At 44.9% G+C, this 12,064-nt stretch overlaps 1 protein-coding gene across 17 annotated transcripts in view; it reads left to right on the top strand.

Annotated features, from left to right (window-relative positions):
* NEDD4 (NEDD4 E3 ubiquitin protein ligase) overlaps positions 1–2,363 on the top strand; it is a 126,218-nt gene extending 123,855 nt beyond the window's left edge. For all 17 annotated transcript variants that reach the window (XM_036262981.1, XM_036262957.1, XM_036262964.1 and 14 more), the window contains 2 exons: positions 1,060–1,132; positions 1,666–2,363. In XM_036262981.1, the coding sequence (XP_036118874.1) occupies positions 1,060–1,132; positions 1,666–1,768 (176 nt within the window). In that variant the 3' untranslated portion in view covers positions 1,769–2,363. The remainder of the gene's footprint in view (positions 1–1,059; positions 1,133–1,665) is intronic.
* The last annotated feature ends 9,701 nt before the right edge of the window (positions 2,364–12,064 follow it).

The following is a 12,064-nucleotide window of genomic DNA, read 5'->3' as shown; positions in this document are numbered from 1 at the left end:
TCTCTCTCTCCCTCTTTCCCCTGCTCCCTCTCTTCCACTCTATCTAAAATCAATGGGGAAAAAAAAGATATATATATATCTCTCCTTGGGTGAGGATTAACCAAAAGAAAAAAGAAAGTCAGTTTTTTTTTTGTATTTACAAAAGACGACAATGCTTCAAAATATTAATAATACAATGCAATATTATCTAGCCAATAAAAAGTATGTTCAGTTTATATCAATTGACTTAGAGGGAGTTTTCCCAATGGATTGTTTGAGACAATCAAGAGGCAGGGAAATAGATAAGACGCCCTGTTATGGAAAACAAATAATGACAAAATGTACCGAAGTGTTAACTGTAAACATAATTGTGATGGGTGATGTGTGAAAAGTTATGCTCTTTTGAGAAAACAGGACATGGAGGAAAGTATGGAAGGTTACATGTTGGGTTGTCAGCATTGATTACCCGAGTGGTTGGAGGATGCTGAGAATTGGAGACGAAGAGCCAAAGGAAAACACCAAAGGAAAACAGACTTTCTAGAAATGTCCATAACAAAAGAAAAATGTAACATGTATAACGTGATCACATGCCCATAAAGTTCTATTTATATGCAAATGCACAAAGGATTCATGATGAGTGGGATGTTTACTCAGAGTTAATAGTGGAGTTGAGGTGATTTTTACATCCTTTATTATATTTTCCTCGATTGCTTTAATTATTTGCAGCAAGATTTTATACTCAGAAAAGTTAAAGCTATTTTCAGTGGGATGCACAAAAGAAAGAAAATGCTCATTTTCTCTGTGTGCCTGTGAAGGAGGCCGTGTACAGAAACGCAGGGCTAGGAGACAGCGCCGTGGGCCGCCCCAGCCTGGGGCAGAGCGGGGCTGGAAGAGAATCCTGGCCTCGTGGCTGGACAGTAAAGCCATCAAGCACAGGATGGCCTTCGTTTCTTTTGAGTTTAAAGAAACTAGATTAGTCCTCTGTACGTTTAAGCTCTATAACAGAAAACGTGAGCTGTGAAATACTTAGGCTTTCCTGTAAAGAGTAAGTGAGACCAAGGCAACTCGTCTTCCTTACAGGCTCCAATGGACCACAGTCTTTTACAGTTGAACAGTGGGGAACCCCTGAAAAGCTGCCGAGAGCTCATACATGGTAAGCAGGCTCTTAGACCCTGAGAGAGTACGTTCTCAGAGAGCAAAGTTTTTGGTATAGAAGGCCTAGTCCCCTCTGTGCTGTTAGTGACAGCTGTGGAGGAGGGGGGTAGGGAAAGGAGGGGGAGGGGTGGGGGAGGGGTAGAAGAAGAGGCAGAAACACCAACCCAAGGTAGGCTGGAGCTTGGAGTCCAGGTGGTTGCACGTTGGAAATGCCAACCTCAACTGTTGACCATATGTTGCCTCTATCGCATGAATGATGGGTCATGCCAAGAGGGGCTAGACCATTGCCTTTTGGAGGTTAAAATAACAAAGGAACCCAGACATTGGGAGGTGGGGGGCAAGAGGATTTTACCAAGAGGTCCTGGGGAGAGTCCATGCCTAGAGAGCAGTCCTGTATCTTCCTTCTCCCTGGTGACTGGACGTCTTCTAGTGTCGTTGGAACACATCATCACAGACAGCTGCCTTACTGTGCTCGCCACGGTGCTACTTGCTTCGTCAGTGTGTCATAACCAGTTTCTCTCTGTCTTTCAGCTTTAATCGCTTAGACTTGCCACCATATGAATCATTTGAAGAATTATGGGATAAACTTCAGGTGGCGATTGAGAACACTCAGGGTTTTGATGGAGTTGATTAGATTACAAATAACCATCTACGGTGTGTTTACTGCCACGTTTTGTATAGCAACATCTTGACTTAAAATTATCCAGGGAACTACTAAAACTTAGCCATTGGTTCTTCCCAGATATTGGAGAAAATCATATAAAAGCATTAGCAGAAATAATGTGTGACGACTGTACCAGCATTTCCTCCACTTTAAAATAATGTGTTGCATTTACACAGTTGTTTCCTTCTACCCTGGTGTTCACACTCCAGGACCTAAGTCCTTTGTGCCTGAAATAGTGAGTTGTGTCCTTAACATTTACCTCTCTTCCAGTCTTTGCCAGGCAGTCCTTTCTTAAACTACTGAAATTATAACTGTGAAATATTTGTGATAAGTGTCATGTGTGAAAAGTTGGATGCTTTTCGAGACGGAAAACTGAAATTTGGGAAAGGCTACTTTCATATCGAGCAAACGACAGTATCCCGAGTGCTGCCCGCAGCTGTTTGTTCCTCTGCAGACCTGCCCTCCTGCGCCCTGCTGCCCAGACTTGTGGGACAACCTTGGAAAGGGTGTTAGCTATATTTTTAGTCAACTGACTCACTGGCAGAAAAACAAAAACAAAAAAAAAAAACAAATAACGTTTACTTCGTCATTGTAAAAGTATTTGGTTTTTGTTACTATGAGGTTTTACTAAGCAAAGTGGGGTGTTAGACACGGAAGTGAGTTCAGGTCCGCGGAGGGCGAAGAGCGTCAGTGCCGTCCTCTTGCCTGCACGTCATCGGGAGAGTCGTCCTCTCGTGTTGGAGTTTGGGCCAAAGAATTCCTTCTTCCAACGTTAAGCTAACGCTCCGCACAGCAGTGTTTCTAAGTATGCCCGAAGAACTGAGTTAAATGTATAGTACTTGCCTTTACTAGACATTCTTTACACTTGCACAATTATTAGTAACTCTATGTTTACAGGGTTTATTATGTTTACACATTAAGCTAATTTCTCTAGTTGCCTTTTTATATTTTTAGTATGTCACTTTCGTCAGAACAACAAATACTTTGTTTAAAGTAACCAAAGAATAGTTATGATGCATAATTTGTATTAAATTTATCACATTTCTTATGCTTAAAAAAAATACTGTTTACTATGAAAATGACGTTTTACTATAACTTCAGAACTCTTTAGCAAGATGTTACAGATAGAATCCTACTTTAATCAAACTGAAGTACATGAGGACCATGTACATTCAACAAACGTTTATTAACTGCCTGCCATCACAGCACTGTGCTAGGCCTTGGGGTGAGAGCCGTCAGCTCCCGAGAACTCCAGCTCAGTCCTCGTCCTCAGGGAACTTAGAGGTGTGTGAAGGACTTGTAACCATCAAAGTAGGGGGGAGCGGAATAAGGCAAAGGAAAAGTGTCTCAGTGTACCCGCCAAATAGTGTGCCAAGACTGTATCTGTGTCTTTCACACCTACATTGGAATGATTATATACAAATTGCTCCTGCAAAAAGTTAAACCTGTTTCTCAATATGGTATCTAGGGGATTTAGGAATAATTGTAAAAATCATATAAATGTTATGAGCATATATATATGTATATACATACATATATGTATGTATGTGTTTGTGTGTGTGTGTGTGTGTGTACACACACACACACACACACACACTCTGAGAGTTATAAAAGTGCTTCTGGCTGTTGGTTTAAGTTGGTGGGGTAATAAGATGGGCACCTGCCAGCACCTGGTAGAGCACAGATGTGACAGTAGCAAAACCACTTTCCAGACAGCTCAGCTTAGGGGAAGTAACTCACAGCTCATTGTACCGTGTTTTATCTCTACTTGTGCTAACTAGTGTTCAGGCAAGACCAGCAGGTGTAGTCCTAATTTTTATCACTTACCTGCTATATAAACTAAAGCAACTTATTCAGCCTCTCCGGGCCCCTGTTCCGTCATCTGTCAAGTGAGGATCATCATGCCCACTCTCATGGTATGGTAAGATTGTTGCTTCAGAGAGGTGTTTTGTAAAATATTATACAATCAGGAGATGGTTTGTATTGACCATCAGGATTTTGTCAAATCAGGTGTGGACACTAATTATACTCCCAAAGAAGAATCTCTTTATCAAAAAATAAAATGACTGCTAATAGACAAGGAAGTCGGAACATCTCTGATGCTGAATATATGCACACATATATGTATACATACGTTTAACTATGCATGGATCTTACCATCAGAATCCATTTTCTCCACATCAGCAAAATAATTAACATGAGCCAGTAAATTTTGGAATGTTCTTACTGTATAGAACTGAATGTGAAAACTATGTTTAAGACAGGATTTTATCACACAATTGTTTAAATATCACTTCTGTAAAATACCATGGCAAATATCAGAGCTCGAGAAAATAGAGAGCTTGCTTTTCCTCTGACCGACATTCACTTGGATGATCCTGTGACTCAGATAAATCAGCGTGTTCATGAGACCAGACTCACTCCCATCAGCCCTCAGCCATAGACCATCATCCCCCCTGTCTCCCAGTTGTGGGCTGACAGTCTGTATCCAGCAACACAGCCCCTCATCCCAGACAGAAAAGTACCTAATACATTCTATGGCTGGGGGAGTAAGTAGGGTCATTTCCTTAAAGCAAGGACATCATATTTTTTTAGAAATGATAAACGCATAATTTAGCCTATATTTTCTCTGTAATCAAAAAAATTTTAACATAAACATAAAATTGTATTACAAACGTGTTTCATCCTAACTGAAATTTAAATGGTATTTTTCATTTTGTATTGATAATACTAAAATTATTCCATGTAATTATCAAGTTAAACACAATTCATTCTGAAGCCCTTTGACCCTGTTTTTAAAAATCTGATATGGTAAATCTATATCAATATTAGTGTATCAAAATTTATTGAATACTTTAAAGTATAAAATCGTTTTTAAAAATCTTGATGCCACAAATAAAGTTCTATTCTATTTTAAAAGACTGTGATTCATTTTAAATAGAAAAGCCTCCAAGCCAGTATTATGGGTGATATCTTCCTGACTAGTCCTTTGCAGCAACATTGTGGAATTTTCAAGACAATTCTGAATTTCGATCTGATGAACTAACATCATTATGCACTGTTAACCATAGACGATCTCCACTTTACAAACAGGTCATGTTCCAAAAGTTTGATTCTTAGTGAAATACCCAGAAAACAAAATAATAGTTACAAATGGACTGGATTTCAGGTACGCCCACTGGTCTTTAAAGACACCAGCTTTTAACCTAACCTTGTTTATAACATTGTTTTTATGAGAAAAGGAGTTCTGGGTGTTGATTCAGAACTAAGTAATTTTTCCTCCTTCGTCTTAGGCATCTGAATCTACTCCCCCTTCTGTTTCTGCTAAAATCCAGAGAGTCCTTGGGACTCAGGCCACTGCCTTCTCTGCGTCCACCCCTCGGGTGCTGAGCAGCTCAGGCACTGGCGAGCCCACACCACACACCGCCATACAGGAAGCCCTGCTTTGCTGTCCATCAGGGCAGACAGGTTCCTTTTAGAAAGGGTGTTAAACTAAGTACTAGAATCTCAGGACATTGCTAAGAACAAAGGGCTTCCGTAGATTTTTGTGTATTTTTGAAAATTGAAGATTATCACTACATTAGCAGCCTGTTTAGGTGCCGGTGCCGCCAGTCTCATCTCCTGTGCTCTATCCCATGCAGTCACTCCATCCCCCACCAGTGTTTCCTTTCTGCTAAACAAATCCCTGAGGTCACTGTACCGCCAGACACACCTCTGGGGGCTCCTCAGGGCCAGAACCACGAAGCCCAAACCTGTTGAAGTGAAATGCAGTCTGTCCTCAGCTGAAGGTATGAGTCCCACCTTCCACCATCCCTCGCCCGGGCACCCTGTGCTCCACCCAACCAGCCCCCTCCAGCCTAGTCACTGCAGAGTGTTCGCCGCCTGCTCTGCCTGATGCTTTCACCCTCCGCCACTGGAGAGCTCGCTCCTCCTTTCAGACCAGTGGAAAGGGGCTGTTTTATATATACCAGCATGAATGGCACTGTGTTGCAAGTCTTTGTTTACATAATTGTGTCCTACTCACTCTTGGGCAGCTTGAGAACAAAGACTACTTTGTATACATCTTTTAAATGTGTCCATTTACCACCACATAAATATTTGAGGAATATGACATCTGATGAGTAGTTTGTGTGTACAGTCCATTCAGTGCACATGTATTGAGCACCAACAGTGTCCCCAGCACTGTAAAATATGCAGGAAGTTCTGTATTTAGGGGGATATGGGGGACTACGTAAATACACATGCAGAGAGGGAACCTGATTGAGATCCTGCTGAGAGCCCCAGTCTGCAGTAAACACTTAAGTGTATCCCATTTAATCTTCATGAAAACTCAGCAAGGCAGGTTTTATAGGCTCAAGAAGGGAAAGTAATTCACCTGAGGCCACACAGCTTGCAAAGTCAGTGGATTATGAACTACAAAAACTATGGAATCCAAGAAACAAATTATCAAGGGGTATTTGTTTTCTATTGCTTCATGACAAATTCCATACTATAAATTTAGCAGCTAAAAATCAACACCCATTTTTTTATCCCACAGTTTCATTGCTCAGAGGTCTACATGGGCTCAGCTGGGTTCTCGGCTTAGGGTCACACATGGCCAGTATCAAGCTGTCAACCAGCTGGGCTCTTATCTGCTTCCATGATCCTTCAGGCTGCTGGCAGAATCCAATTTTTTGTGGCTGAGGTCCCCATTTTCTTGCTGGGTGTCAGCTGGGACCACTCTAAACTTCTAGATGCCACCTCCATCCCTCATCCCTTGGCCCCCTCTGTCATGCAATCCGTATGCTCAGGCTCTGCCCCATGTCAGCTTCTGCATACTCTTCCACCACCAGGTAGAGAAAGTTCTCTGGTTTTCAAGACTCACTTGTATGGATTAGGCCCACCTGAATAACACCCCCCCCCCTGTTTTTTTCCTCACCCAAGGACATTTTTGCATTTATCCTCAGACAGAGTAGGAAGGAGAGAGGGAGGAAGACAGCGAGAGAAACATCTATGTGAGAGAGACACATCGAGTGGTTGCCACCCACACGACGCCAACCGGGGCCAGGGACAAACCGCAACCGAGGTACGTGCCCTTAGCAGGAACCGAACCCAGTGGGACTCTCTGGTCTGTGGGCCAACGCTCTAACCACTGAGGCTAACTGGCCAGGGCTAATCTCCCCTTTTGAAGGTCCATTGTGCCATAGGCATTGCAATCAGGGGAGTGAGGCTTTGGCACATCCACAGGTTGCAGGGATTGGGGGCTAGAGCCCTGGGGGACATTCCTAAAAATTCTGCTTCCCACACAATGTAAAAGATAGCAACTGGACTATGGGGATTCAGCTCGAAGAAAATTTAAATATACCTAATTTTAGAATGCACCATTCAGTTTTCCATTCTCAGCCAAAGAAAGACCAGATAAACTGATGCTAATATCAGCCAGGAGGATTCAACCTCAGCTTGCTGTCAACTCATAAGTCACTACTCTCAGGTGCACCGCTGGCTTGCGTTGTTCTCAGCAGCATCAACGTTGAATGGCCTGAAATTAGATTCAACTCATCCTCATTATTTAAACAGAAACGAAAGGTCACAACTGTTCTTTTTATTTACTTGAAGGGTTGGTACTCTTTCCAATGAAATCATGTTCTAGATAATGACATGGGTGCAAATCAAAACAGAGCTGAGAAGGGAAGAAAGCCGTTCACAGCCCCAAGTTGCTGGTCATTTGCCTACTTTCAATCTCCAGAGAGGGTGGTGAGGGCTTCCAAATGCCCTAGTCCCTGGAGGGTCCTGGGCAATCAATCACACACGTCCGGAGCAGAGTTTTTCTCCTTGGAAAGTTAACCAGAGATAAAAGCTATAACTGGCCCTGGCTGGTGTGGCTCAGTTGGTTGAGTGTCGTCCTGTTCACCAGGAGGTTACTGGTCCAATTCCTGGTCAGGGTACATGCCCAGGTTTCAGGCTTGATCCCCAGTGGGGGAGTGTGCAGGAGGCAGCTAATCAATGTTTCTCTTTCTCTCTCCCCCTCTCCCTTCCTCTCTCTCTCCAAAACAAAAAGAATCAATAAAAACATTTTTGTAAAGCTATAACTAGGTTCATGAACATACTCAATTCATCATTCAGGTTCTCATTTAATTTCCTTATGAAAAATAATCAATTATTAGCAAGGCAGATCTCATGCCTTCCTGAGAGTTGTTTTTCTGTAACACATATCTTTTATAGAGGAGAAACTCAAGTGTAGTCGCTCAGATTAATAAGAGGTAATGAGCACAGTGAACTAAGGATAACCTCAGTTTAAATAAACCGTATTTTCATCGATGCTGGACTTGAAAACATGATCCAAATGAATGAATGAGTTCATTAATACTCAGGCACTGGGCATTAGCCCAAATACAGCATAAATATTCTTCCAGATTTGATGACAGTGAAATACCTTATGGTCATCCAACAAGATGACCAGGTTCTCAGTGATGAATGAGTAGTAGCCAACCGGGCTTCCTTCTTCAGTATTGCTGCCTGTAGTAATGGTGTGTTGCTTGTGGATACATGTTGATGGTGTGGGGCTTTAAGCTGCGAGGAATTCAGTCATGTGTAATCCTTATCTTCAAAAGAAGTGTGAGATGGGAAAAAGCAGGCTCCATGAACTCAGCCACTACCAGGACTCAATATCTTCGGTTGCCCCAGAGGTTCAGTTTACATACTTGCCCCACTGCCGTCTGGGGACAATGTGGTTGGGGATTAGGGGTTATCGTCAAGTCCTGTAATTACTAACTGAAGCATTGCCAGCGTGGGAAAGAGGAAATGTAGCACCTACTGCAAGCCTTTGGAAGGTGCATGAAGACATATTTTAGGCCTCATCCTGAACCGAGGTCTCGTCCAGCACTGTCCAATAGAAATATAACATAGGTGACATCTGTAATTTTAGGTTTTCTAGTAGCACATTCAAAAAAGGAAGAGATAAATAAATTTATGGGTAGGAATATATTTTACTTAACCCATTGTATCTAAAATATTACCATTTCAGCATGTAATCAATATGAAGTTATTAATGAGATATTTTTCTCTTTTTTTTGGTACTAAGTCCAAGAAATGCAGTGTGTAGTTTATGCTTGCAGCATATCTCAGTTCAGAGTGACCACACTTCAAATAGCCACGTATGGCTGGTGCTGCCTTATTGGATAGCACGGGAATCAGTGGTCTAGGTCATGCTCCAACCCAGCAAAAGGGAACTGAGAGGCAGTGAGCAGCGGCTCCCCTGGTGACGTGTTAAATTAGCTTGCTTCTTCCAGGCAACTCCAGAGACTTGGAAGAAGTTTCTCCAGGAGCTAAATAACATTCTAGACAGTTGTTCTGTAGCAATTCCACTCTTTGCATTTAGAGCTTGAGGCTGGTGGTCTGTGGGAGGGGGGCTGTGTTTACCCGGGAAGCACACTGTTTCCACTTAGATTGCATGTTTCCTAGGGATGGTGTGGGAGAGATCTGATGCAGATTATGGGGAGGGACGCTAAATCCCCAAGTCATCTGAGACATGCTCCTTCGTGCTGAGGTTGTCCCATCCGGAAGGTCATGGAAGCTGTGGCAAAAGCCAACATGGGAATTGTTGGCATTTGCACCCTCTATCAAGCACTGGATCTAGGACCTTGGCAGGCCATCACCAGGACAGGCGAGGGGGCCAGGGAGTGGGATGGTTTATTGGAAAGAAACAGCCAGAAATGGGAGGGCAACAGTGAGACAGGACAACCCGGAGGCAAGGCCACTGCAGAGGAAGGAACTCCATGGGGTCGCAGGGGGTCACCTGGGAGAGAACCTCTTTGACACTAGGGGGAAGGCAGACTGTGGGAGAGACATCTGTTTGTTTTTTCTGGTACAAAGAGAATAACACAATGCGATCAGGAGGCTAATAGAGTGCAGATGGAGAGCTTCTGGCCGAGAGCTCAGTCCAGCTAAGAGCTTTGAACTGGAACCAGCCCTCTAATTTTCAGCAGTGCGTGTGGCCCACGAAAAAGAAAGTGAAATAAAACAAGAGACTCACCAGAGATAATTATGAGTCACTCCCAACAGTGAAACAGCCGTAGTTATACGGGGCTGGAGAAATAGTAGGAATTCAATCATGAACAAATATTTGATGCTAAAGAATCTGATCAATGGGAGCAATTCAAAAGTCACAAGCCAAAACATGTATGATTTGGTATGAACTTTACAAAACCCATTGTACCTGTGTAGGGGTGGCGAGACTAGGGGCAGGTGCTAGGTGTAGGGCATTCCAATGACACAGGTGAGGGATGACAGTGTCTGAACCCAGGTAGAGACGTTGGCGTGGAAAGAGGTGGGGAGGTGGAACTGGCCCCTGTTGTTGGGATACGAAGGGTGAAGACAGGAGTCCAGGGTGCACCTACTGGGACCTCTAGACTGGAGCAGCTGGCTGGGTGCTGGTGCTGCCACTGGAGCTGACACAGGAGGACCGCTGACTTTGCACATGGTGACAGCAAAGAGGGGCATCTGGCGGGCTGTGGTTTAAAGGTGGCAGAGATTTGGAGGTCATCAGAAAAGAGCTGTGAGCCTGTGAGACCATATTACATGTGCAGCAAACTGAGAGAGCTGCTCCGAATCATCAAACTTCACTTCCGATGAGTTAATTTTCAGATATTTTGTATTTAATTGAATAAGTGATGATTGGGGAAAGATAATAAAGAGTCTCATTGGAAATGTTTTTTTAGCCAAAACCAAGCTTTTAGGATTTTCCCTCCTCTGTATTAGGTATTCCAGGACCTGTAATTATTATTTTTTCAACAGCTACACTTGTTTTTCTTACTTTTTATGGTTTTAATCCTCACTCAAGGGTATGTTTTTTACTGATTCAAGCAAGAGAGGAAGGAAAAAAAAAGAAAAACATCAATTGGTTGCCTTCCATACCACCCCCAACTGGGATTAAACCCGCAACCTGGGTATGTGTCCTGGTGGGAATCAAAGCCATGACTGTTTGGTGTGCAGGATGAGGCTCTAACCAACTAAGCCACACCAGCCAGGGCAGGACCTGTGATTATTGTAACAGTTTTCTCCGCTGGGTGCTGACCTCCCCCTGCCTCCCCACACACAGCTGAGCCTGATGCCAGCGATGACCAGGGCTCCCTCTCCCACTTGCCCGGGGTCAGGCCCATTTCACTTGGCTGGATCCCATCCGAGCCCCTGCCTGTGCCCCCAGCGAGAATCCGGCCCCTCCTCTTCACTTCAGCATCCAGGTGCCAGCAGGGGCGAGCCCTGGGCACTCCAGCCCCCACGTGTGGGTCGCTTCACTGATGGGAATCAGCTGTTGCCTGCACGGGGCAGTGTGGGTGGGTGGACAAACCAAAACAGGACCAGAGGCCCGAGGAGGGAGAAGCAGTAGGAGAACGGGCTCAGGGAACTTGGGGAAGAGGAGGTAGAGATGGGGTGAGTTAGGCCCAGGAGCAGGCTGCTCCACAGGGATGGGACCAAGGCCCTGTGGCCACAGCAGCCTGGAGGAAGCCTTGGCAGGTCCAGACAGAGAGCAGGTAAGGGGACAAGCCCAGGGGGGATGAAGCAAGCCCCTCCTCTCTACCTTTACCCTCAATGACCCAGAAGTGTCCACGTGATGAAGTTTAGTTCCCCTTGGGGCTGGCCTGCCCGCAGTCTGTGAGGTCCACGCGCACCGCCGCTGATGGCTGAGATGATCTTGAGCGCAAATGACTCACTTCCTTAGTTAAAAGGCTGAGCTACATACAGGACCAGGGAGAAAGGTTTGCTGACCCCGAGTTTTCACAGTCAAGTGCAGTGACCGAGTGAGACCTGTTCAGCACTGACAGAGGTTAGGAAAGGACACCCCACCCCTGGTGCAAAGGCGCCCTGAAATGGGAGGTTGAGGTCCTGAAGAACCGAATCCCCAGCCTCGCCTTGTCTCCTGGACCCGGTTTAACCGAGATCGGCTCCACCTAGAGGACCAGCCGGAGCGCAGTTCCTGGTGTGGGCGCTGCAGGGGTCCCGCTGGAGTGACTTCATCTGTGTGACATTCACGACACTGTTGTGCGGAGCGTCTTACAAATCTCTGCACAAGCTTCCAGGTGTGAGTTCCCGCAGGCGCTTGCTCTCCGTGGGCATGAACCCCGAGAACAGATAGGGCCACTCGGAGGGGCAGGTGCAAAGGTGCGGCCCCCTGTCCTTCCAGTGATTCCCTGGTTACTACACAGACGCTCCCTCCGACTCTGCAGAACCCGCTCCAGAGGACAGCACTTCCCCCCTTGACTCAACCCGTCTCCGCCTTCTGGGCCCCCT

This window comes from Molossus molossus, unplaced genomic scaffold (genome assembly GCF_014108415.1).
Source record: "Molossus molossus isolate mMolMol1 unplaced genomic scaffold, mMolMol1.p scaffold_m16_p_1, whole genome shotgun sequence".
NCBI classification, from domain to species: domain Eukaryota; kingdom Metazoa; phylum Chordata; class Mammalia; order Chiroptera; family Molossidae; genus Molossus; species Molossus molossus.
Note: the sequence above shows the minus strand (reverse complement) of the source record. Positions and strands in the feature narration are given on the sequence as shown.